Source organism: Phasianus colchicus, chromosome 3, assembly GCF_987193195.1.
Source record: "Phasianus colchicus chromosome 3, bPhaCol1.hap1.1, whole genome shotgun sequence".
Lineage (NCBI taxonomy): Eukaryota > Metazoa > Chordata > Aves > Galliformes > Phasianidae > Phasianus > Phasianus colchicus.
In genome coordinates this window covers 1,014,245-1,042,216 of record NC_143438.1, presented here as the reverse complement: position 1 = coordinate 1,042,216, position 27,972 = coordinate 1,014,245, and the positions used below count along the sequence as shown (strand labels likewise).

At 35.4% G+C, this 27,972-nt stretch overlaps 1 protein-coding gene and 1 long non-coding RNA gene across 2 annotated transcripts in view; one reads left to right on the top strand and one right to left on the bottom strand.

Moving 5' to 3' along the window:
- Positions 1–24,336, bottom strand: part of CNTNAP2 (contactin associated protein 2) — a 758,846-nt gene extending 734,510 nt beyond the window's left edge. The window contains exon 1 of the mRNA XM_090136789.1: positions 23,337–24,336. Coding sequence (XP_089992915.1) covers positions 23,337–23,430 — 94 coding nt within the window. The 5' untranslated portion in view covers positions 23,431–24,336. The remainder of the gene's footprint in view (positions 1–23,336) is intronic.
- LOC149918362 (uncharacterized) lies at positions 181–6,563 on the top strand. Its single transcript, XR_016465405.1, has 3 exons — positions 181–217; positions 3,396–3,481; positions 5,887–6,563. It is a non-coding gene; the product is annotated as an uncharacterized LOC149918362 (long non-coding RNA).
- Positions 24,337–27,972: the final 3,636 nt, after the last annotated feature.

The following is a 27,972-nucleotide window of genomic DNA, read 5'->3' as shown; positions in this document are numbered from 1 at the left end:
AATGAACCTGTGACTTCTCACTCTTAAGCTACAAAGGAAAATATTACATGCTACCCAAGTGCACTTTGGATATGCTGTAATTTCTTTTCTCTGAAAACTTTTCTGAAGGGAAACTTACACGATCTTACTCAGATTTTTTTCACACTTCACCTGAAGAGACAATTTATATGAGATGCAGTGTGGAGAACAGAAAACTAACCAAAAATGAATGATACAGGTAAGATCAGTGTTCTATTTTGATTGCACATAAATCTTAACTGAAATTACTTTTAAATTTTGTATGATAATACAGTATTGAAAGCAGGTGGTCTGGAAAGCGGCTTTTTAATTTCTGTACTATTTCATCAATAGCTCTATCATATCAATAGAGTTATAATTTTCAGTACTTGTTTATTGAATGATCTGTTGAATGCAAATTGGGGATTTGAGTCATTTTCTGACTTTTCTTGTACAAAAGCTGATCTGAAGAACTATATTCCTCTTATTAATCAAAGGAGTGTATTTTTCTTTTTCTGTTTTTCTAAAAATAAATGTCCAGGTGAAAATTAACTTCTTTTCTTGGGCAAAAGCATTTTAAATACTACTTGTACTGTCGTTCTAATTTATTAGCACATCCTCTTCTATGGATGCTTGCCAAAGGTGGCTGAAATTAGCTGACCTGCTTTCCCAAAATCCCTGTTGAGATCCTGTGCAATTAACAGTTCCTGTACTTAGTATCACCTAGTGCACATCTAGTCTATGATCAAATAAATATATACCAAGGCCTTTATTTAGTTTTGATACAAACTCTGACATTAATGAAATCTAAAAATTCCTCCTGTCTTTTCAGAGTTTCCTTTTCAATTTGTGTTGGCAGGTCTGCCGAAACTTTCATTGAAAGATTTTGGGCAAATTTATACTCACTTGTGGAGGAAGGTGCTAAGTTTGGCTTAGTTCTTATCAATTGGCTAAACAATTCCCATTTCTTTGCAGAAAGTGTTTAATTTGTCAGCCTTTGCTCTTGTGCAGAATAAGTCCCTGCTCTTCCAGGGTAGATGCCCCACTGCTGGTAGAATACTGCCAAGGAACTTGAAAGAGAAATGGACAACATTTTGTGGCCTCAGTTAATAATATTATTATTATTCAAAGTGACATTCTCATGAATTGATATTGAAATGAATTAACTTAACAGCAAAATTTGCAAAGCTACCCAGTGGGCATTGACCTGCAATTGGGAGTGGAAGATTCATGTATGTTTTCTGCACAACTGAATGTCAACATTCAACTAGCTAATCTCTTAAGTCCTCATCAATTTTATGATGAGACAGAGAATTTAATTACAATCTGAGTTATTCATGTTGAGCTCCTAGCTCCCTATAAAGGCACCGGGTACATTCAATGTAAAGCTGGTCCTAACATTATTTTTCTTACTATTTGACTGACTTCAAAATTACTTTCTCAGAAGCCAACATGGACATCTGCTGAGTAGTGAAAATTTTAAGATGATATTTTATATGCAGACTATTACTCCATTCATGGTAGCCTAGACCTGCCTCCTCACTACTGTACAGCATTTGAGCTAAGGGACAGTGAGATTATTATCAAGACGTGTCCTACTGTATTGATACATTTATCAAAATTCAAAATAATAAAATGTATTTCTTTCTAAATTGGTAAAATTTTTGTCAGCAAAAAAGATTTTCATTGGTGGTTGGACTAGATGATCTAAGAGGTCTTTTCCAACCTGGATGATTCTGTGTGTCTATGAGCCAAGAAAGATGTTCACAGCAAGTTCCTTGTTTAATTTCTGTATTATACAATTTAACTATGGTAAGAAATATTTAACTCATGGATGTTCAATATTTTTTCAATGTAGCAGTATCTTTGACAATAATTTTGAGTATTAATTAACAAATGTTAATATATCTCATATTGTTTTATGTTATTATATATAATTAAAAATTTGTTAATATATTAACAAATGATGAGAATATGACTTTAACTGCAAATGTTAAAAAACAATCTTGACTTTTCAGTGTGAACAAAGTGTGACTAAACCACCCATTCAATCCTGTTTCAAGTTTCAATGCTTGAGGAAATCAGAGCTCCTAGAAATAGTGCTTGAACTGCTATTAATTATGATCAGATCATCTGTTATGATTGTATAAAGTATAGCATTAATTATACTACAAAGATACAGACAATATATTGTGAAACTTGAGTAATACTGGATTCCATATCAATGACAGAAATTCCTTTAACTGAACATGCATTCATAACTATTAAAAATAACTTTAAGTGCATTATGCTCTATGATGACTTTCTGACTTGAAAGTTCAGATATTTTCATGAATACTAGACGGTAAATAATTTATAAACAGCTTGTCTGGAAGAAAGATATTGTCTAGTTTTTCAAATTATTAAAATGCATACAGAAGTTAGCTTTTAAATATCTGAAAACATTCTGGTACAAGATTACGACACTCTAGATTATCAGTCTTCAGTATACTTTAGACATTGAATTTCAAGTCCATCAACTTCATTTGATACAAATTTAGTTTTTTTGAAATATTGGCCAGGAAGTCACATTTAACAAAGTCAGATAGAACTTAAAAATAACTGACAACTCTACCTTCTATGTGCTATTCAAATCATATGCATTTCAGGGCTTAATTTCCTGTGGTTTTTTTTTCAGTCTTTCTGAGTAATTAAAACTGACAGGTCTTACGTACTCTAAAATTCATTGTTCAACACCAACTAGAAAAATAATCTTTTATCTGAATAGAATGCAACCTTTGGCACCAAAAATCCTTTAACTTTTGAAAGGTTCAGCCTGTCTAGGAATAATATTGGTAAGGAAAACCAAAATTTTGTTGTTTTTGAGAGATCTGAAACACTGAAGAGTTACACAGAAACCACTAAATTTCTAAACGTGCAAGTTCATAGTCTTAATGATTTAGTGGTCAGGTGGAAAAGTACAGTAGTTCAGGGAACCCTTAGTTCTCTGAAACTGTTGGCAAAAGTATGTTTAAAAATTCAACCTTGGTTAAGTTTGCTCAGTTGCACAACTTACAGTTACGCCAGCAATCCTACATTGTTGGATGCATTCCTACACCAACAACATGCAGAACCTCAAAAGTAATTCAAAGTGACTCTGCATTTGAAGTCCAAATCGATCCTGTCACAAAGTTTTCAGAAATATATTCAGGGATATGTCTGAACTAGAAAATCTGACTAACTGCAGTAAACCTTGAATCTGAGTCCTGTTCCAAACTTCAGTGCTGACTTCCATCTATAGGGTTTCCTAGTCAGAGGAATTAAAAGGGATGTCATGGACAGAGTCCTTACTCTTTTTTTTTTTAACTTGATATATCTGTGTTTTTTATATGACTTAATTGTGTGTGTTTCTATTTCAGTATCAGCTTACGCTGTTCTCTCATTCTATTTTGCATGACTCAACAACTGTAAAAGTCAGATACATGATCTCAAGCCAAGTTCTCAGGTAAGTTGTTCTATTTGAAATTTTGTCTTCACAGAGAGTTTGTTAGATCTTGATTTACAAGACAGAATTACAAATAATGAGGTAGATAGTACAGTGAATCATCTACTATATTTCTAAGTTAACATCCAAGATCTACGCTCTTGAAAAATCTAGCAAAAGGGTTCTGTAATCACTTTCATGCATAAATGAAAGACTGAAAACTTTGACAATATTCTTCAAGATAGAAAAGGCAGCAATTGTGCCTAAGAGTAAAATATGGTTATGAATGAACGAGTGAATGGACGGATGAGTAGAAGATTTTTCTTTCTCTTAATATCAACTTAGGTTCAAGAGACAGAGTTAAAGAAATGTCAAATTAATTTACTTTCTGAAAGATAATTTCTTGTCTATGAACTCAATGTAACTTACACAATTCATATAAATGGTCAATATAGTATTTCAGGGTTTTCATCAGAAAATGTCTGATATTATGGCAGATTTTGCTTTGTGACATCATCATCATTTCTGTCCCCTTTACAAAAATGCACACATGGCACCACAGTGTGATGGAAACTGCATCATTTGAGCTGCCACATTACAGATTTAATAAAAAGACAAAAGGAATGTCCTTCCCTACTGGGAAGAAAGATCAAATCAATTCCCACCACTGATCATGGTCTACAATAGAAATAATGTTGGTATTTCATGAAAGGCAAATGTGTTGCAACAAAAGAAGAATGATTTTGAATTCAAGTTATAAACATTCTCTATGACTGACAGAATTCTGAAGTAAATGCACTTTAGAAGCAGAGAGAAAGAAATGAGTGAAGACTGGAAAGACCATTTCCATGGGACTTGACTGATATGACAATTATGTTTAGAAATGGAATATGACCATCAACCCTAAAGTCCAACTAAATCTTCCCTTTTGGTTTGGAGCAATAGAAGTGACTGTGCCAGAACTGTTGGAAAAGATACTACTTTCTTAAGCCTTGAAAACAACCATAATCCTCTATCCTACTCAAGGATATGTTTTCAGCTACTGTCTAACCTTCCTTTTGAACCAGAAGAAAAGGAAGTTAGTTGGTGGGTTAACATTAACAGCAAGCAGATTAAAAGAGGAAGGGGGATAATGTTCCATGATTTAGTGGCAGAATGGGGAACAAAGGAGAAAAAGAGGAGAATCAGTATACTATCTATTAGGCACGTTTTACAGTTCATAGGTCTTCTCAGAATCATGGAATCATTGGATGGTTTAGATTGGAAGGAACCACTTGGGATCACCTAGTCTGATCTCCTTCAAGCAGGATCACCTAGAGCACATTGCCCAGGATTGCATCCAGGCAGATTTTGAAAATCTCCACTGAAGGAGACACCACAGACTCTCTGGGCAACCTGTTCCAGTGCTCAGTCATCCTCACAGTGAAGTTTCTTCTCATATGCAGATAGAACTTCCTGTGTTTCAGTTTGAGGCTGTTACCAATTGTCCTCTTGTCAAGCATCACACAAGACAGCCTGGTCTCATCCTGTTGATACCCTCTTTCAATATATTTGTACACATTAATTAGATCCCCTCTTAGTCTTCTCATCTCCAGGCTGAACTGCCCCAACTCTCTCAGCCTTTCCTCATAGGAGAGGTGCGTCAGCCTCATAATCATCTTTGTAGCCCTCCAGTAGGATTGCTCTAGGAGCTTCATAATTTTCTTGTACTACATAGCCCAGATGTGGCCTCAGCAGGGTTGAGTAGAGGTGGAGGATCACCTCCCTTGACTTGCTGGTTGTACTCTTCCTAATGCAATCTAGGATAACTTCTTGTCCATGTGAGTACATTGCTGGCTCATGGTCAGCCTGTTGTCCACCAGGACCAGGACTCCCAGGTACTTCTCTGCAGAGCTGCTTTCCAGTAGGTCAGCCTCCAATTCCTATCTGACTATATAATATGTTGATATGGAACAGGCGGCACTTGCGCAGAGGGAAAGGAGAAAACAAAAGGGAGGGCAGCAAATAGGTTAACGAAGCTACCATCCTTTAATTGACAGTACGGTGCACTAATGGTTTCTAGAAATTTACAAACACACTTGCCATGGTTTTATGATTTTTTTTATCAGCATTCCACAATATAACATCATGTATAGCACTGGGAATTAAAGAGTTAATGCTCCAGTTCCATGGACTGCTGATTTTTTTTCTCTCTCAGAAGAGGAAAACTATATAGCCCAAAGGACTTTGCATTCAGAGGAAAAGATAAAACTTGCAAGTCCTTTCTCACTGCCCAGCACTGTGAGTGCTCCCCAGCCATTTCACCTTAGAGTAAGGTCTTTGGTTTCAGACGCTCTTATTTTTATTTGATTTATTAGCCTCAATTCCAGCTATATTGTCTTACATTGTGTTATTGTATGAATCCTTCTTTGTTTTTTGGTTCAAAGCTTGCTTTCTGAGGCATTTCTTGCACTAAGACTCTGACTTATCTAGGAGATGAGAGGTGAGTTTTGCCATGTAGCAATCAACATCACTGTGGAAATGTAAGATAAACAATCTTACATTTGAAAGCATTTCTTTGGAGCTGTTTGCCTCTGGAAGAGAGTTCTCGGGACTATTTACTGGTGGAAGATCTGGCCTGTGACCAAATAACTCCAGCTTGCTATGAGAGACTGGGGGATGATACTATTGTATTCTGTGAAGGCAAGATACAAGTTGGAGCCCCCATGCTCCCTCTTATCTGCTGGTAAGGTCCAGAAGATGGGAACAGAAGGAGTTCCTGCTGAGATCCAGAAGCTGTCACTCCAAAAGGAGCTGATTCAACCACTTTGGACTTAAGTAAGTTTGTACTGCCATTGGGAAGTTAACTGTGGTCACCATCGTCAACTGAACAACAGCCCCCGACGACCCATCACTAATGAAGACGAACCACGCTGGACCTGACCATGCTGGACCTGTGGTGGCAGCATCTCCCTCTTGCTCTCCACAAAGACTACTTGATTTTATTTCCTATCTTTTCTATTGCCCACCTTCCCTTTCCTATCACCATAATCTGCAATAGTCGCCAGCCTCCCCTTCCCCATCTCCCTGATTAAGACTTGTAATAAACTGGTCGGACCAACATTTGAACTTTGTTTTTTAATTTCACATCAGGTATACATATATCAAAGAAGCTCCTCTCCCTCCTATAAATTGGACTCCTATAAACTGGAGTGAGACAGTTATCTTGCATTCTGATATCATATTCAGTAAATTAACTTTTCTCCTCAGAGCCTTGCTGCTGTTCTGTTTTTAGGCCCATCTCCCTACCCTTCCCCCTTTTACTCAGTCCCCTTTCCTGGGGTATGGATCCATGGGTCCCCCTGCCCCATTGTTTACAGAACCAGGCTGAACTGGCCTATATGCCACCAACCCCCTCACCCTCCCTCCCCTTTTTTTGTGCCAGTGGGCCTGTGGCCTTGTTGTTCCCCTGTCACAAACACAGATAGATTTAGAGTTAACTCTGTGACAGCACTACAAATTAACTTCAAATAGAAAGGAAAATCAGCATGCTTAATTTATTGCATTCAGAGTAACATTAATCAAATTTCACTTAATTATCAGAGGAAGAAAATTAATATCTACCTTTAACACTGCCTGCCATCTGAACTGTTTCATTTCTTATCAGTTTTTCTCTATTTCTTTGTACTACTATCCTACATATATAATTGATGGACTTATCAATTAAAATTTGATGACAAGAAAAACATTTGCTATTTCAATTAGAACCATATACAATATTATTAATCAGCAGTACCCATTTAAACTAACAGCTTATTCAATGGAAGAGCAACAATAATAAAGTTCATCAATTTTGTACTGAAAGAAATGTGATTCACACAGATAAAAGCAAATAATATCTTCTGTAAGTCCATAAAAATTCTTTCTTGGAACTCTTCACCGCAGTAACAGGTACATTTTGGAGTCAGTAGAAACAGGAAGTTGCAGAAGAGAAATGGCTGTAAGCTCTATAATATCCACCTTAAGGTGGAGGACTCGGGGAAATCAGGGTTCTGATACTTTTCTGTAATATGAAGGATGTTATCTAAACACTTTTTATCATATTCTGTCTGGCTCCAAAATTTTGAGTGTGTCAACACGCTTAATTGTGTCTATCCGCTACCAATCATAAATTTCCTTCATCTCTTGCAAAAATAAGCACCAGCACAGATATTTTGATAATTCTTAGTCGGTGTAACTTGTGCACTGCTCTGACTGATCTGCCATACTGTCTGTACTGACTGACTGACTTACATTGACAGCAGGGAGCCAGAGTAACCTCTGCAGTAGGTGGAGGGGAGGATGCCGGGGTGGGGGAGGAGTTCATATATATTATCATAGTAGTCAGTGATGATTTTATCAACCACAAACAGAAAAATTTCAAACTCTTCCTGGATACTCATTCAGTGCTGAGTCATATTTAGGCATGAGTGGTCTTCAAGTTTGCATTTAAAGTGATTATCAGCAACTGAGAAACTGAGAGGGTCTGAGAGACCTTTCTGAAGTGAAGATTTATTTAATTTTACTGAATATATTTCCTGACAGAAAGGTGTCACTTTTAGCTGAGGTAAATAGGATTATGTTATTGTAGTCTAACAGCTGCTTTAACCTATGTATTGGCCTCATACCCTACTCCATTAGCTTCAGCAGCAATATTGCCTTTCTATAAAAGGATAAGTACTGAACTATATTACTGAACTATTATATTATGTAATGAAAACTTTCAGCAAGTTCACAGAAACGAACAAACAAACAACAACAACAAGAAAACCCTGAACATTCTTGCAGATCTGAAGGAATGATTTGGAGCTCTGTGACCTCCACTTTCATTCCTTATATTTTTAACACATATCTCATAACCCTAGGAACCCCTCATTAAAGAAACAATGACTACTACCAAATATTCCCAGAAAAGGAGAGAAAAGTTTGATGGCAAGCTAATAGTATTATTTTACTTCTACAAGTTCATCCAAATGTTTTCTCCAGCTGGCGTATTTTCAACACAAAATCCTTTATAATTTAGAAAAAGAGCAATTTAATGTTCAAAAAAGAAGCTTTCTTAAGAGTGTATCTAATGAAAATAGGATTTTATTTTTACTTATTTCTCAGCTTCAATTAGTAGTTCTTTATTCTATAGCTAATTGACTTTTTCTGAGCACAGTTTTGATTTTTTATATCTGTTTGATCTTGTTTCAGCTTCTGTTTATTCAATGACCCACTGACAAATAGGCAAGAAAGCAAAACTGAAGGAAAAGCTCCACATCTGTCATGCTGGAGAAAAGCAGGAAAATTCCCTCTTCAGATACGAAGAGGGCAACATGCAGAAAGACTGTTCAGTTCACCTCCAAGAATATAAGATTTTGAAATTAAAATAACTTTGTGTAATAGGGAATATAAATGGGAAAAGGCAAAATTGCTGTCAGAACAATACAGGAACGTAGATTCTGGAAGTTCTGGTTTTATTTAGGAAGAAAGAGATATATTTCAGTTTCAAAATAGCAACAACCACAAACAAAACCGAAAAACAAATCCAAAATAAGAACAAAATTGAGTTAGAATTTTTTTTTCATTTTGGATTTCAAATATTTATTCATATATTTATATATATAAATATAAAATAAACAAATACAAAACTTTTTAAATCAAAGACCTTTTTTTCTTGTCTAGCAAAAGATACAAGTGTCCTATTATGAAAATAAATAAAAATAAAAATAAAAATAAAAATAAAAATAAAAATAAAAATAAAAATAAAAATAAAAATAAAAATAAAAATAAAAATAAAAATAAAAGATATTCCTACTTCTTTTTCCATTCAAAGTCATATGTAAATGAAATAAATTTCAACTTTGCTCAGTTGTTTCTATAATCTTAACATTCATTCTGTAACTAATTTATTTTGCACAACCTAAGCTTTTGTGAATGAGAAATTCACGGTGCTCAACAAATACTGCTCAAATCCACTCTGTTGAAGAGTGTGGCTTGATAATGGGCTATAGGAAAACTCTGTAGCATCTTAAAAGTACTACCTAAATTACAGGAGCACATGCCTCCATTTAACTTCAGGAGTTTGCTTTGGAATAGATAATACAGGAGTCTGAGAGGAAAAGTCTCCCTAGAGCTCTTGTTAGCTTGGAGAACTGCCCAGCTTGCATCAGATTATCATAACACTGCACACTTGGCATTTCCCTACATCTCTCATCCTAGATATGTGTACAGACTGGGAGAAGAACTCACTGAGAGCAGCTCTGTGCATAAGAACTCCGGAATCCTGGTTTGTGAAAAGCAGGGCATGAATCAATAGTGTTGCACTTGCAGCCTGGAAGACCAAAGGTATCCTGGGCCGCACCAAAAGAGAATTGATCAGTACGGAGAAGGAGGTGATTGTCCCTCTCTACACTGCCCTCAGGAGGCCTCGTCTGGAATACTGTGTCTAGGCCTTGGAGCCCCAGCACAGGAATGACAAGGAGTTGTTGGAGCACGTTCAGAGGAGGGCCATGAAGATAATCAGAGGACCGGTGCAGCTCTCCTATGAAGAAAGTTTGAGGGTACTGGGCTTGTTAACCTTGGGAAAGAGGTGGCTCCAAAGAGACATAATTGAGGCCTTTCAGTACTTGAAGAAAGCTTATAGGCAGGAGGGAGACTGACTTTGTAAACAGTCTTATAGTGATAGGACAAAGGGGAATGGCTTTAAATGAAAATGAAAAGAGGAGAAATTTAGGTTAGATGTTAGGGAAAAAATTCTTTTCTGTGGTGAGGCACAGAAAGATGTTACCCAGAGAAATTGCAGATGCCTCATTCTTGGAGGCGTTCAAAGCCAGGCTGAATGGGGCTCTGAGGGGCCTGATCTAGTGGTTGGCACTATTGGTTATTGGTTGCTGATCCACAGCAGGGAAATTGAAACTAGATGATCTTTATGGTCCCTGTCACCTCTAGGTATTTTGATTCTATGATTCTTCTCTCCTCCAATAACAAATCATTTAAGGAAAACAGGAATTCTTATTTTTATTCTGCTTGATACAACAGAGCTAAACCTAAGATTTTGTTTTTAAATTTTTGTTTGTTTGTTTGTTTTTTAATCATTTGACAATGAATTGTGGAGTATATTCTCAGATTAAGTGCTGAGGACAGTGTGTAGGAAGTATCAGTAGATTTTGCCACCATGAATTCTGCTGACTAGTACAATACCCCGTGAGAGCAGTGGAGCTAATGTCACAGTGTGTAACATATGAATAAGGACGGCAAAACCTGAGTCCCTTTTGCATTACAATACAGAGTGAATTATGAGTGGAACAGCTACAAACTACAGCTCATATGACTGGAGCTAGGTGATACCAAAACATTGTTCTGACCAACAAAGTATAAGCACTGGTCTGCTTCTGGAACAGACATTTCTTTGCAGAATAAAATTGTATTTAAAAATATCTGGGGGTCATTCTTTAGTAAGAATACAGGGTGTCATTCATTTTCCTTTCCATATGCCACTGACCCACTTGAAGTCCAAATTCAGATAGTGGGAAAAAAAGAAAACATGCAAAAGAAAGAACATTGGAGTGAATTACCAAGGGTGATAATAAAAAAGATCTTCATACTCAATTTCTGGCATTTTAACCACTCTCTATTTTACTGCAAGTTGCCTAATTAAATCTGCTGCTTAACAGTGTCACTTAAAAATGAAAAAGATGATGGAATTCATGGATTAAATTGATAATTTAACATCTTCCTTCCACACCCTGTAATTTTATTAGATAAAAGTAATCATATTTTCAAATGAAAAAGTAGGCCAGCAAAAGAAAGTCAGTTTCTGTGAGGCACTCAAGAAAGCAAATGTTTGGTTGTTGGTTACTGAATCAGTTTCCTTCAAGGCAGTTTTTTAAAGTAGTAGAATAATGGAGTTATATAATTTAAGACTCTGTTTTGTTTGGATGTATTTTAAAGCGGCCAGTGGCAGGCTTTGTCAATATATTCCACTTTGAAATAAAAGCAAGCCTTTATATTTTGCTAATATGCATTGTGCTTTTAAATATCCTACTTTAAAAAGGACTGTAGTTTACTGTCTACACAGGTCTATTCATGACAGTCTTAGCACTGATGTCAAAAACTTGTCATTTCCATCCCAGTCTGATTATCATTTATTAAAAGAACAGGTCTACTTCATGAAAATTCTATTCATGAAGGGACCACAGTCCAGTGCCTTCATGCTCTTATCATTTTATATAATGTACATATCTGAATTTCAGTTAAATATGGTAGATATAAGTGAAACTCTCAGCCTGCTCAACACAGTTTTCTGAAGATAAACAGAATAAAATGTACAGAACTTAAGTGTCAGTGGCAAAACTATGTTTATCTCTTTCTTTACCCAAGATAAATAGAATGTAACATTGTGATCAAAGTCAAATCTAAAATAGAAGGTGACTGATATTTAGGTACTAAAATATTTCAAAATATTTGCAATATATCCTATTGTAAAGTCCCAAGCAATGTCATTCAATGCATTGGTATGGTTAAATATTGAAAGTGCAGATTGCCTAGAAAGAGCTTAGAGTACCTTATGACTTTCAACTGTAAAGGATCACTGCCTTAGATCTTACCACTACCATTCCCAAAACCACTGCCAGGATGCTGCATCTTTATGTAGCTCTTTTGTAACTCCAAAGTCACCAGATATGTTTTGTTTAGAGAAAATATATTTTAGGTTTATTTTCTTTGTCTTATTTTCAGTAGATCCCAAGACAGAAGATAGTGTTTCCTACATGCCGGACGGACTCTTAAAAGTGCTTGAATTTAACATTATCAAATGTACATTATGGACAGAATTACCATTGATCTGAAGGTCTGGCAGTGTAGCATTATCAGCCAGGAGATCAGACTCAGTGGAAGAACTTGCAACATACCAGCATTCCCCAATGAACAACTGCATTTATAACACAGGGAAAGAATATATACTCTGTATTCCATTAACATAGAGTCTTTAAAAATATAATAAATATCAAACTACATTCCAAATTCATTGCTAGGTGAGAAACGTGTCACATTCCTTTTACTCATTTTCTGATTTCCATTTTGCCTAATTACATCTTAAGAAACTTATTAAATAATTTGTCCCTGACTGAGCAATTTCCCCTGCCACAGATGGAATCACACAGACAGCCTCAAGAATTAGCTAAACTTAGATTGAATTCCTTTAAGACACGGCCCTCTATTCAAAAGGAACCTCAAGGCAACTTCATCATATGCTACCAACAAAATATATCAGATCCCTCAGATAACGTTATTGTCTATACGTGCGTATACATGGGGAAAAAAAATCTCATTTCAGTTTTTTTCAGATAGTTTACTTCAAATAGAGTAGTGTATTTTTTTAATTGGATGCAACTATTCCTGTTCTATAACAAACAATTATTTGAAAATATTTTATCACATAATAATATACATATAATATTTTAATCAAATAATGTTAAATTTATATTATAAAAAAAGATCATTATCATCAACAATATAGCTAACAGACACTTCTATACCCATATTATTCAATTATAATATCTGAATAGTCACTTATTTTATTTTGATTCTAGTATGTGTTTATGTATATATTTGCCTCATTTCAAAAAAGCATTTAATAAAATCTCTATAATTATCAAAAAATCAGGAATATTTCGATGCTTCAGGAACTTATTATTCAGCTTTACTTAAACACATTTTTAGACGTTGATTTGAATACAGATGGCCTACTGATTGTAGCCTTGAATGTGGTTCTTGATAGTCTTGTAGATCTTTCTCCAAATACATATATTTTCTTCATATGTATTTCAAATATTAATGATATTTTTTGGTTGTTCTTTGATAGTGATATAAATCCAGTAGTACGAGTAGTAGCTAGACCTCTTCAGAATTTAAGACTTCTGATTTTTTAAGAATAATTTCAAAATCATTAAATATATGCTTGGAGATTTGAGGAGCTGGTTGATGGCTGGGGGAAAGAAATGGTCACTCCAGTCTTCAGAAAAGTGCAAGGAAGAAGACTGAGGAAACTATAGGCTGGTCAGCTTCACTTCAGTCACTGGAAAGAACTAATGTTCCATTTCGAGGCACAGAGCACAAGGAAGTCATGAGAAGTAGTCAGCATGGATTCACCAAGGGAAAGTCATACCAACTTGATAAACTTATATGATGAAGTGACTGGCCTGGTAGATAAGAACAGAACATATTGACTACATATACTTCAGTAAACATTCATTGTCTGTCATAAAATCCTTATAAATATCCTTATGGGCTGGATGATCAGTCCAACAAGTGAACTAAAAACTGGCTACACAGCCTGGCCAGGAGTCTGATCCAGCCCTATTCAATATCTTTGTTGATGGACTGCATAATAGAGCAAAATGCACTCTCAGCAAGTTTGCTGTTGACAAAAAACTGCAGGTGTGGTTGATACTTCAGGGGGTTGTGCCACCATCCAGAGGGAACTCAACAGGCAGGAGAAATGGGCCCACTGAAACCTGTCTGATTATGGTCTCAAAATGTAACACAGGAGGTGCCATCTGACTGTCAGGCAACACTTTTTTATTCTGAAGGTGACTGGAACAAGCTGTCAAGGGAGGTGGTGAAGTCTCTGTGTTCAGAGATAATTCAAAAATCTTCTGGACACGGTCCTGAGATACCTGCTGTAGGTGGCCCTATTTGAGTTCAGGTTGAAGCAAATGGCCTCCAGAGGTTATTTCTGACCTCAATCATTCTGTGACTTTGAATTTTATAAATCAGAGTCTAAGAAATACAGAACAAATAAAATCAAAAGGATACCAGGCTTCATTTATCTATGCACAGAAATCATAATGATGATTATAGAGAAAAGAAACAACAACAACAACAAACAAAAAAACAAGTTTTTTGAAAGAAAAAAAAAAAAAAAGAAAAATGATAAAAAGTGAGAGAGGCAATAAGAAATAAAAAGATCCCTATCAGAATATGACTACACTCAAGTGGCTAAATTGTTAGTTGTAGAAAACACCAAAAACATGCAGTGTTAGGAAAAGAAACAATACTTCATAGTCAGATCACAGAGTAACAACAAATTGATTTGCATTCCAATGGCAACTGAGGAACATGTTAAATAGCAGCTAACAAGGACAGACAGTTTTAAACCAGCAGGACAACTTGTAACAGAGAAGGCTTCTGAGCACTGCTATTGCTGATTTTCAGTCACCCTGGAAAAAGTAAAGATGTTTCAGAAGACTGAAAGAAAGCATGCGTTGTCAATAATGAAGAAGATGAATTGTGCACTTATAGACTGTATCAACTGGCATTGACCCTAGAGAAATTAGTAGAACCTGATGAAAAAGAATTCAAAGGAAATAAATATAATTTAGTAGAAATCAACATTGATTTATAGAAAATAGATCTTTTTGAATCACTTTAATATTTTGAAGGGATTTTTTTTCTTTTCTTTTTTTTTTTTTTTTCTGATGACAAATTTAGAAGACATCAAATGTACATATATAAGCATCTATGTCTATTCCCAAATGTATTGTAAGAACATTTTTAACTCTTAAGGTTCTTGAATGGCAGCGTATAAAAGTTTAACAAACATTGCTAATTCTTATAATGAGACATGCAAAATGTCTCATAGTAGCTATAGCAAAGGAAATGAGTGTTTTCTAGTGAGAAGCATTAGAATTCTATTTTTCAGCCCTTCACTGTTAAATATCGTTATTATCGACTTGCAGTAAAATACACACTCTTTGAAGCTAAGGATGACCTTAAGTTTTCACGTGTCTCAAGCTTTTGACATGTAGGTCAGCTGGTGTAAGGAAACATTACATATTTCAGTGAGGCCATGAATATAATCATGAAGGTAGAATAGTTCCAGAGAGATTCAGTGCTGGAATGAAATGGGGCAAAATCTTCACATGTAAAGCAGGTGAAACCAAAATAAAACCACATAATTGTAGCTGAGATCAGCTATTCTTATTGTCCTTTTAAGCTATGAGTATGCAGGTTTGGGGTCATGATTCTCTCATGGCATTCTTTTGAAGCAGACTTTCCCATATATACAATACACAACACTGGCTGAAAGTTTGAAAGGATATATATATATATATCCTTTCAAACTTTCAGCCTATATATATATATATATATTTTTTTTTTTGTATAATTATGGATAAATATTAATAGAAGTATTCCTTATAATGATATTCTAATAACTGTTTTTTGGGAAGAAAAAAAAAAAAGAAGATATCTTAATGTCACTCATAATGCCTGATTATCTGATTTAACATGCTAGATTTAGGGCAGAGCAATTAAGCAGTGAAGGAATTTCAATTGAATTATTACTTGTGTACCCAGCTTTCAAATACGAATGAATTAATCAGGAATCAATGAAGACAATCTCTCCTGGCTTCAAGTTCAGCAAATTACTTGATGTGGTGATGAATCAATAAAAATATTACTGAACGTAGAGTCACTCTCCTGCTGGAGAGAAGGGTAGAGCAAGGGCAGAGAGTAAGATGATTAATAAAATGAGAAAGGAGTTATATGATCAATGGCAAAGAGATTACAGAGCACAAGCAAAAGTTTGTGGAGGTATGTGTTTTCAGAAGAAGACTGAAACTCAATTGGATACCGTCCCATGCTTACAGGCAGCTCACCTATCATTTCTAACATCCTGGCCATACTGAGTAAGAGGCAGGTAAGACATTCATCATACAACTGAGATTGTCGGGTAGCATAACATTTCCTGATGTATAACTGAAGGAAAGCATATTAGTGTACATCTTTCTAAACTCTGGAAGCATGTAGCCAGCAGAGACTGCACCGTGCAGGATATGCTTCTGACTCAATTTCTCAAGAAATAAATTTGTCTTCTAATTCACTGTAACTGCTGTTGTCTGGCAGGACTACTCCCTCTCACTCTATCCATTAGTGTAAAGAAATTATTTTATTTTCTCTGTTTGAGATGCAACTACTCTTTTTCATGATCCAAAACAGTCATTTTTTTAGAGAAATCATTAGTTTTAATTGTTGATTCTGTTTTCTAATTATTGATTTTTTCTTAATTTTCATTTTTTCTCATCTTTTTAAATATATTTGATCTTTTATCAGCATACAGGTAAAAGAAAAGAACTTTTACAAGCCCTCTTTATATCTCAGTGACAATTAGGGCAGAGTCTTGTGTTTGAAAGCTTGATTAGAGGGGTGTAAATTCATATTTGGACCCTTACAGTCTACTTATTTTAGGCCCAGCTACTCATCTCTTCCCTCTAAATTTCATGTTTTGATTGTCACCACAATAAATAATAGTGTAAGTATCTAAGACTATTGAGCAAAGGCAATTCAGAGATTCATCATTATTTAATTGATAAAAAATGGACATTGCCACACCTTTAGACTTGAAGTAAAAATGTTTATAGACAGGTAAAATGTAACATGTATACAAGCTGATATCCATGAGCAGAGATTACAAAATGTTCAATAACATGGCAGTTTTACAAAATCAAACAAAATGTTATGTTAATATTATATTCAGACAGATGTCATATTTCTACAATAAAATAATACTTTCCCTTTAAAATGAGTGTTCAAATATTCTAAGTAAACAAATAATAGATCCTAATATATCACATTTATCTGTGGCATAGAAAATAATTTGGCTAAATATGTATAGATACTCTATGACATCTAGAAAGTAATTTTAGCTGCTTTTTGTCTTGTTTTGTTTTGTTTTGTTTTGTTTTTGCATTTTAAGTTTTAACCTAACCTAAGTTTTTAGTGATATAAATGCAAAACAAGCAACAAAGATTCTAGCTATGTTGAATGGATCTTACTTTATTATTTATTTATTTAAAAAACACACACAAAAATTAAATGCTGATGAATATTAACATCAAATTTAAATAAATACTTCAATCCCTCAGCAGGCTCACCATGATTACCTAACTTAAATGTCTGAATGAATAAACTTCATAGGGGAATGTAAACCCGAAATAGCACTCAAGTTTTGGGGAAAAAAGAGACAATAGTGAAAGTCAGTATCCTTTTTTGCTCTGACTTATCAGTTCTTTGGGCTTAAGGAACAAATGTGATATTTGCTACTACAACAGCACATGAATACTGAAAAATTTCTCAAGCTGAAGAGGCCTCAGCTTTGTAAAGCTAACTGTAAAATTGCAGAGCTGTCAAAATACGAATGTGCACAAGTTTTTTCTAAATATCAATCATGGTCTTCAGAATACCTTTCAATCTATGATAAATTCAAATCTTGAGAAAATTACTCAAAAGTATTGTTTACTGATTACTAGAATTTCCAACTCCTATCATATTTAGGGAATTGACGTGTTCTGTAATTAGTTGGTGGCCTCAGAATAGTTACCGATATAATGACAACAAAGTAGCTGAACAAAAGAAGTGTGATAAAAGTAAAATCCATACTGGTTCAAAGAATAATCTTTTAAACATTTCTAATGTATTGTGGACTGAATGGTGAACTTTTCACTGACAGAAGTCATAACCATGCATTTCTGAAAATCAGTGACACAGTTTCCGTTTACTTCGGTGAGAAAATAGTGAAGATGAAAAACTGCATTATTTGTTCCACAGATGAAATTCTGGAAAGAATAAATTTGGGAAATCGTGTCCTGATCAAATTACTTCTTTCCAAGTATTGCTAAGCTTTCTAAAATTTTGAAGATTTACAAAAGTAAAAATTTACTCAGAGTTTCACCTGATGGAGGAGACTGTTGTTTCTTCTCTATCATTGTCTATGTGAAGTCACTGAAATCATGCATACACTTGCAAGTCTGTGTACTTTCATAAGACTTAGCATGCTTAAAATTCAAAGAATACAGGCATGGGCAGTGACACACCTCAAGACTTAACCAGTTATCTTTTGCATGATCTGTTGGTCAAGTTGCTGAGGTGAATCAACTTCTGCATATATATATTTATTAAAAAGTAGGAAAAAAGCTATAGTTTGTGCATAGCTCTTTATTATATTAAGATTCTTACAAGGCGTTAAGTATTGTTATAATTAATCAACATTGGATATGACATCTGTTGCTTTACAGCATTTGGAGATCCTAGTTTTAATAGCAAAAAAACTCTTAAAGGAAGATCTATGGCATATCAGAGCTCCATAGTGAGGTGAGTTATCAAAGTAGTTCTGCAGCTTATAATATCTGATTAATATGTAATAAGTAAAGAATATATTATCACAACTGCATGAAGTAAAAATTTTCAAATTTCATAAAATTGCTTTTGTAAAAATATGATGGTGAATCAGAAAATGTTTCTTATCTCCCTGCATAAGAAAAAGCCATTTTTCACAGAGACAAGTTTTCTGTTCCTGGTCTTTAAATATGCTTACAAACTTTCTTTCTGACCAGACCACTTACTAAAGCACTTTTTTTTTAAAAAAAAAAAAAAAGAATTAAGACTACAAGCAGAGCCAAAAGAACCCAAGCAAGGAATAGCTTTTAATACATTACTTCAATGGCATTTATAATTGATTCAGTGCTCTAAGGAAGGATCAAATTTTGAGTCTGACTTTCTGTACATAGATGAACATGTGCAATCAGGCGGTGTGCAGTGATGCACAGATGTAAACTGAGAAAGTTTGGCTTTTCACCCCAGTGTTGGTCCTAGCTGCTGTCACTAATTAGGAGATGACAACAGAATATTTATGAATATTTTATTCACATACAGAATTCTAGTAAAAGTATATTCATTTTAAAAGTCACCCTAAGCATTGTAACTCAGGTCTACGACATTTAATAAGTTATAAATACACTCTCATTTCCCTTTTGAATGTTTTCTTTATTATTTGGTACATGAACACTACTATGTAATAATAATTCATGAAAATTTTAATCTAGTTTGTAACTAAAATGTTCTAAAACTAAGCAGATCATTAATGTTAAGAAACTGTATGGTCTTAGAATAAACTTAAGCCCTCAGTTGAAAGCTTAGTTTATTTGTATTTTAAGACCCACGGATACAAAAGATGATTAAACCTTTAACCTAAATAAAAATGTTCTTGTGCATTTGAAACTAAAGTCTGTGGGATCCTTGATGTAATATCCACAGAAAAGGACCTAAACTAAAACCTGTTATTCAGGTGTAACAAAAACTCAAAATGGAATTCACTAGATTTCACATTATTTCACATAATGACTAAAAAATTATCTAGAAAAAAACTATATCTAAATATTTGGCCCCTACCCACACTTTCTCCATTCATTTGAACACCACGAACTGGAACTAATTCTAAATATTTCAGGATTTCTAAACCACTGTTCCAGTGCTATACACTGCTCTTCCAGAAGGGACATCACATCGCGTTTAGTATTTTTCCTAGTTTTTTTCCTAATTAACCCAAGCAATTACTAAATAAGGAAAATCTGAGTGACATGAATTCAAAGCTAAATTATGCATATTTTTGCTTTTCCACGAATCTTATTGATTCAATATACTTGTCCATCATTCAATTTCTACATCAATTATTGTAAGGTGTGGTTGAACTTCAACAGTTTTTCGGGGACCTACTGCAAATGCACTGAAGTATCAGAACTGTGAGTGAGTTTTAGTTGTTCTGTGTTGATTAGTTCTACATTAAATATAAATAGACAATGCACACATACACACACACACACAAAAAAAAAAAAAAAAAAAGAAAAAAAAAAAAAAAGAAAGGAAAACAAAACAAAAGAAACAACCAAAAAACTTAGCTGTGAAAGAAATATTTTTTATAATTTCATAGGTAGTCAGGGAATCCAGTGTTGAATCTCTTTGACATGTTCTTTAAGAGTAGAAGGGTACAAGTGGAAGTCAGTCTACCCATAGCCTTATTCTTATCCTTTCTGGTTTAAGCCATGTAAAAGTCTACAAAATTTATTTTCAATACTCCTTTTTATCTTGTGATGACCTCTCCTGGTTGAGCTGTTCATTATCCTTGGTTTCAGAAGTCATGGGATTCCTCTATGCTTATTCCAAAAACAAACAAGAACAACAAAAAGAAATTATTACTGAAGCATGAAAATCGTAACGATGAAATCTAAAGTAAGATCTGACTATGTGTGATATTGTACTGTATGTCGATTGTACTTAAAAATGGACTTTCAACATTCAGTTTCTCTTAAAAAACTAAATGATATTCAGAGCTTACAAAATTTTCACATTCTTAGCCAAGAGAGAAAAGTACTCAGAGACATCATTTTAACAACAGTTATAGACTTACTGACATTGCAAATTCAAGAAAAATTTGAGATGCATTATCATAAGTTACGTCAAATTCTTTTCTTTCCGAAAACCAGCATTTTCTCTGTCAGCGCAAATAGACTAAGAAAATCATGAGCTGTAAGCTCATATCTAGAGATTAATATTTCAGTGTACACCTCGAATCTTATATATGTTCTAATAATGAACTTCCTTTGGTTAATTACTACAAACTCAAAAAAATAAATTGCAATACAGGAAATAAGGAAATAAGTTGTACAGCAGTCTTAAGTCTTTCAGAAGAATTATCAATACGATGTTCAAAATCAACTGGAAACAAAAGAATAAACAAACAAACAGAAGATATAATTTAAAAAAAAAAAAAATCACCTTTGAGCATTGTCTAATCAAGAAAAAAAATAATAAAAGAAAACAGTAATGGCATTCATGATCAATTGCATGCAAGTCACAAACAGCAGAAGAATACACAGCATAGTAATCAGTTTGTATATCAAAGTGTGCAACAGAATAACCAGTTAAGTGGTGCACCAAAACACTGTGACATAGCACATTAGTTCCTACTGGAGTACCACTTCCCTAGCATTGCTGTATCTTTAAAAAAAAAAATTCTAAGCATGTGCATTCTCTTTTCTGAAATGTTGAGGTTGACATTTACTTCAAGATATGTTTGTGTTTCTATTAAAGAAATCTAGTTCCATTTCACTTTCAGGAGTCAGAAATTAATGCTATAGACTACATAAGGAGGGTATTGTATGTGCTTTGGAAGATGAATTAATATGAAGGACTCTTTGAACATCTGCCAAAAATATCTTAAACATGGAAATGTATATAAGTACATTTTAATTAACATTATATATATATATATTATATTATTAATTGAATTTTTGTTTCAGTAATGTAGCTATTAATATTAGATTCTCAGCTACTTTCTTTGAAATGTTAAACATTTTTTGTTGGATAATCAGATAACCTCCTGTAGGTCATTTTCAAATTAAACTACAGTAATTAGCTACTGAATGATATAAGTAGACACAGAAATAAGTAATATCAAAATCCTGTCACAGGAAAGCAGTATGAAGAAAATTAGTTACCAGGAACAGAATTTTGACAAGTTAAATCATATTTTTGTGTGTATGTGTGCAATCTCATTATGCAGACCTTCTTCACAATGTGAAGAAATAATATACAGAAGAAAAATTAGGTAGCTAGTCAAGACTATGCAGTAAATCTTAGGGATAATAAATATTTCCTAAAGTAAAGGTAAAAAAAAAAAAAAAAAAAAGGAACATCCCCGTAGTCTCTCAGACCAAGAAACAATGCAGGCAGTGCTGTAGATTTTCTGTTGACATGTAAGTAATTACTTAAGCACAGGAAATTCTGGAGCAATAATTGGGTTTTATTTTTTCAATATATACCAGACGATAACAGATAGGAACATACTAAGAAAGTAGCAGTGCTACTGATTATTGCATTTCTCCCTCCCACCCCCCAAGAAAACAAATAAATTAAATGATCCTGCAAAGGGATGTATATGCCATATACCTATGCAGTATACATTACATTCTAAGACAGTCCCCTAATTGAACAGTAGAATCAGCCCACATTCACATGTACACAATCCCTACACATCCATCTGTAACATTTCAGTACATTTCTTTCCTCTATAAACAGTGAAGGAAGTAAAGATTTTTGATGAATCTACAAAAATGTAATACTTCAGTATGTATTTCAAAAATACTTTGCAAATGACAAATGTTTTACCTGATTTGAAGAGAAAACAAACAAACAAACAAACAAAACTAAAAACACTGACATCTACCTGCAAATATCTTGCTGGAAACTACACATCAGTGCACATTGAAATCAAAGAATCCACTGATATTTTTCATACCGATGGCAGAACCGGGACCTGTTTAGATGTTTTGCATCCTGCCAGTCTAAAGTTCAGCATTTCAGCAAACATTAGAACATTTTTCTTCTACTTCTACCTCCCTAGGAGGGCAGTTTCTTCTCTCCTCTAAAATATCTCTGCTCATATTATTATGGAAAGCAAAACCGCATTCACAGAAAAAGTGGCCCAGGCTCAGCTCCTTCCCATCTACTTAACATCATTCTTTCCTCTTCAAATGAGATAAATTCTCTCTCACTGGCCCTTAATAAAACACTAGTTATGGAAACTGCTCACGTCTCTTCTTTTCCCTCATAAAACTGTGGAAATGAAGTAGTTCCAAATGCAAATTGCATACCTTCTGAGGAAGGTGAGAAAACAAATAAACAAACAAAATGAAACAAACAACAACAAAAGCAAACAAGCAAAAACAGCCCCAAACTTTGAACAGCATTCAATTCTTCTTCCCCTTTGACTTCACTGCAGAATGAAGACTGTATCACAGAGCAGGTCTTTCAACATTCCACACAAGCTACCATTAAAATCATCTGTAACAAAGGTCTAATGTGACCACTGAGAACAGTATCAAACCACGGTGTACACATACACAGGCAAATACGCAGAAAATCAAACACAAGATTCACCATCAGAGACAAAATAAACAACCTCCCAGAATTGTGAGAATTCCCCCCTGCCTTATTGCGAAGCTGAAATTTTGAATGCTTCTTAGAGAAGAGTACTTACGAGCAGGCAGAGAAGTCCTGGCTCTGCAACTGATGCTGCTGAAAATCCAGAGGAAGACAGCTGCCCTGCAGCCAGCGCGGGCAACCACAACCATCTTTCACTTCCTGGCTCCCTGTGCTCCAAATGCCAGATGTAGAATACCTGCCTTTCTCCACTTTAGATCCTCTCTTTGCTTCTCTTTCTCGGAGGAGGTGGCGAATAAGTAAAAGAGGCAGGGCTTTATGTTGGGGTAGAAGCCAAATCCCGTCTCCGTTTGCTTTCAGTGTTTGCAGCAGAGGGAGAAGCTCGCAGTACTTTTCTTTCTCTTGTTTCTCTGCGTTTGTGTGTGTATGTGTGCCTTCTCCGATTAAGGGGGTGGGGGGTGGGGAGAGAAGCCACGTATATCGTAGAAGAGAAAATGCAATTTCTGAATAGCTGCGGGAAGATAAGGGAGGGGGGGGGAGAGGGAAAGGGAGATGGAGAGGAAGGGAACGGAGAGAGAATTACGGAGCTGGTGGCGCTGCCGGCGCTGCTGATGCTGCTGTTGATGCTGCTGCTGCAGCCGAGCCCTTCTTCCTGTGCAGAGCAGTGCTGCCGAGAGAAGATCCCTGCTCAGATATATGTACAAGATGTGCATGCACAGGCAGCCGGGGAGCCAAACACACAGACGCAGGAACACGGAAAAGGAGAGGAAGAGAGAGGAAGGAAAGGCACTCCCGCGGCAGCGAAACAGGCCGAAAGCCTCTCTCCTCACGTATTCACCATCTTCTATCAGGTGGAAACGCGACCACCAGCCGCAGCAGCCTCCACCCGCCAGCCCGAAAACAGATCAGAAGGGAAAATCCTCTCCCTCGCGCTGCCCTCCCTTTTTTTTCTGCTTCCTTCAGCTCCTCCCTCTTCCTCTGCGCCCCTCCGGCCTGCAGGATCCTCCCTGTCTTCCGCTGTTGCTGTAGAGCAGGAAGCCAGGAACCGCCGGCGCTCCGGTGACGCTGTCCGCAGTGCTGAAAGAGCCGGCCCCCGTCTCGGCCCCGGGGCGCAATGACACCCCCGCGACCGGCTACTGGCTGCCTTCCTCGCTGCCGCTCTCTCGCACACCGAGGTGGTAGCAGCTCCCTAAGCACAAGCCTAAGGGATCCGAGCCAGGCGGGAGCAGGCAAGCCCTCCGAGCAGTCCTAGTTTTGCAGGCTGAGCACCATCCTGACTGCAGAGAGCTGGGGTGCAGAGCCTCTGATGCAAATGTGTTCATTCCATAATTTCTTCTCATTCTGAGAACGAGCCAGAAAGCATGCTACATTAAAGTATGAGCGTGGTTTTCACCATGATATAACTGAGCCAGCGTGGCCATATCCTAGCCTGATGGCTTAGGGGTTTTACTAGACTGACTTCTCTTTTCCATCCCTCCACATCCATCCCACCACTGTCTTTAAACAGACTGCCCTAGCAGTTATCACCAGATACAGTAGAATAATGAGGGTAGGGAGCTGTTCGTGGATTATTACAATCAATCAATGAAAAACATGAAAACAATTATTTATCTGGTGTTATATAGAGAAAGCTGAGAAACTGAGAGCCATAATTTCTTTACAGGTGCCACAAAGTAAACACAAATTATTTCAGTTAATAATACCACACTATTAACAAGTATCTACAGTTATTTAGTGAGTATGATGAGGTGGTTAAGACTGTTTAAAGATGAGATTTTCAGAAATGCTTCCGGATATTAGGACACTCAAACCCACACTCTTTCAGAGGGAGTGCACTGCCTACCTTTTAGGTCACTTTGAATAATTATCTGTACATAATACATGATATCTCAGGAGAGCTGTGGCCTAGAGGTTTAAGGCATAGGACATAGTTTCTATCCTGGGGGAAACTGTCCCTGTAAGCCTGTCCAAATGCTGTAACATTTCCTCCTTGGATCTTCCCTTCCCTTATCCACACCAGTATGGAGTTTTAACACATTTATATTTTAAGTGCTTTCAGAGAAGTAATGGCAATATGTCTGTAGTAAATATGGAATGAATAAAGTTCACAATGAATGCTAAGTGTCCTTATCTCTAGCTCTGTTTTTGAAAGAATAAATATTCTTACAGAGATTTATCTCTTTTCTCTGTCATCCTCAGTCTTCACCTTCTCATTCCCATTCCTTACATCCAGACACTTTTTGATGTTCAGAAATCATTAGGATAGGTGAGTTTTTGAGGAACTAAGAGTCAAATATTAACTAATGCCATTGAACTAGTTCAAACTTACATCTTTTCACAACTACTTTTTACCTCTCTTCTATTATCCGCCTGCTTTGTATCTTACAAATTCCCGTATTTGTGCATCTATATTTTCTGTTCAGAAGCATAGAGGTATTTTACTATCAGAAACGGGCAATATGTTCATGGAAAAAAGAAAAGCTTCTACCTCTGACATGAAAAACATCAAACCACTTTTATCCTGAGGTTCTGCAATACTTTGGTGTTCACTGTCCTTTATTATTCACATGAGTAAATGATTAAGAAATTCACTGAGTAAGCATCTGATCAATTTGCAAACCATATTTATTTTTTCAAGGTACTTCCATCAAGTGCAACAAAAATTATTTATTTGTTTATTTGTTTGTTTGTTTAAATATTTGCTCATCGCCCATTCAATTAAGTCTTCCACTGGACAAGAAATTGGTTTGATTTTAATTGTTCACACTTCACACTTCTGCATTTGTTAATTTGGTGTTTCAAAACCATTCTCAAATTGTTCCTAAGTGGGAACACAGTTTTGAAAGTTGTTATAAAGAATAAGAGAATTAACATAAAACTGGAAGACTCAGCAGGTCTATTGATGAGTGTCTCAGAAGTGGTAAAAAGACTGATTGAAAAGTGGAAGATTGAAAAATGGTACAAAGATTCCTTGTGGCTTGAGGTAGAAGAAATAGCACAGATTATTGCATTTTCTTCACGTCAGAACAAGATCAATTCTTAAAAACTGCATAAAATATTTAAATTCAGTAGCAACAGAAATGGGTTGTAAGCTTCATGCAATTATTTTTAGTAGAATCACAACTGGGGTCTACAAAGTCATTAACTTGACTATCACACAAAAATTATTACAAATACCTCAGGTATTTTTTAGCCCTAGAAGATATGTTAAACAATGTATATATGCATTTTATTTATATTTTTCTCCTCACTCCTCCCTAATTCAAGAAATCCAAGTTGAATATATTAAGCTTTGAACTGAAAACATGATCAAATTCTATTAGGGCAAAATACGAAGATATTAGATACTTCTCTCTTCAACTCTTCCTCTTAAACTTCCATTTGCAGAGTAAATGTGAGAATGTTTCTAAGCAAGTTGTGAGACTCTCCTCCCCTCCAGGTTGATCTGGTTAGTGGCAAGATTCAGCACACCTGTTCTGCAACAGGCAAATTCCTGCAATTTTTGTGAACAGGAACATGTTCTGTCCCCCTGTGCAACACAGGTTATAGAATTGTCCTCAAAGAGTGGTATAGGCACAAAAGGCCTGCTGAAGGAGGGACTTCAGCAAAGTTATTCCAGCAAAATTTAATCCTTCCCCTTTTTTCAGATCAACAATCCCACATAAAAATCAAACACACAAGAGACATCTCAGTCTACAGTTGAACACTTCCTGGCAAACAGGAAGGCACTAAAGTTTTAAAAGTTATTACAGTTACTACATCTGTACTCAAATTTTATTAAGCTTAATGGAAATTACACACACATATTGATGAATGAATTGATCATTCTGAATTTACTAGGGCTGTCAGGAATTGTCTGCTAAATGGAATTAATCCTGCTAAGGGGCTAAATTTATAGTATGTGAATGTCAAGAAGAAAAACACAATGTCAGAAAGCTTGAAAATATAATTAAGAATTTCAGACTCAGGGGGATCAAATGACATTCAATAAAGTGATCAGCTGGGACCACAGAAGAAAGTAAACCAAACTGAATCTGAAACTTTTGAATTCATTTTGGAACAGCCATGCTTATTTATTCCTAAAAATTACCATTTTAATGTGCTTTTTTTGCCATTTTATATTTTTAGTTGCTAATGATCACTTGAATGTCAGAGCTCTAAAAATTATCCATACTGGAATTTCCGTCTAAGTCTCAAGGATGGCAGATACGAGGTCTTCATACAGGAAAGATAAATTTAATGTTTTTCAAATTATGACCTAATGATAATATTTATTGAATTAAAAACCATAAAATAGGCAGCTCTATCACTGAGGGACCACACGGGTTTATTAATAACATGGATACTGGGACTCCTCTGAGGGAGAAGGAGGGCACATGAATACTGAAATCAATGTGAGAATTTCCTAAGACCTAAAAACAATATTTGTTTTCTAGAAGTTTAGAATTTTCCTAACCTTCCTAATATATCTGCAAATGAAGATGAGGATGCATTAGCAGAAATGAGCCTTTTGCTTCTTCCAGGTTCATGAAAATAAAAACATGGCATTATGATTTGCAATGCATACATTTTGGATTGTCCATCATTGTTTTCTTGGTGTAGAAGCAAATTAAAGAAATGGAAATGACAAAATATGTCTTGCACAAAAGTTTTCAGATTCATTCCACATTTTTCTGCAGTCTAAGCATGTGTTCAAGACAACAACTACCTTTATAAATTTATTTTGGAATATC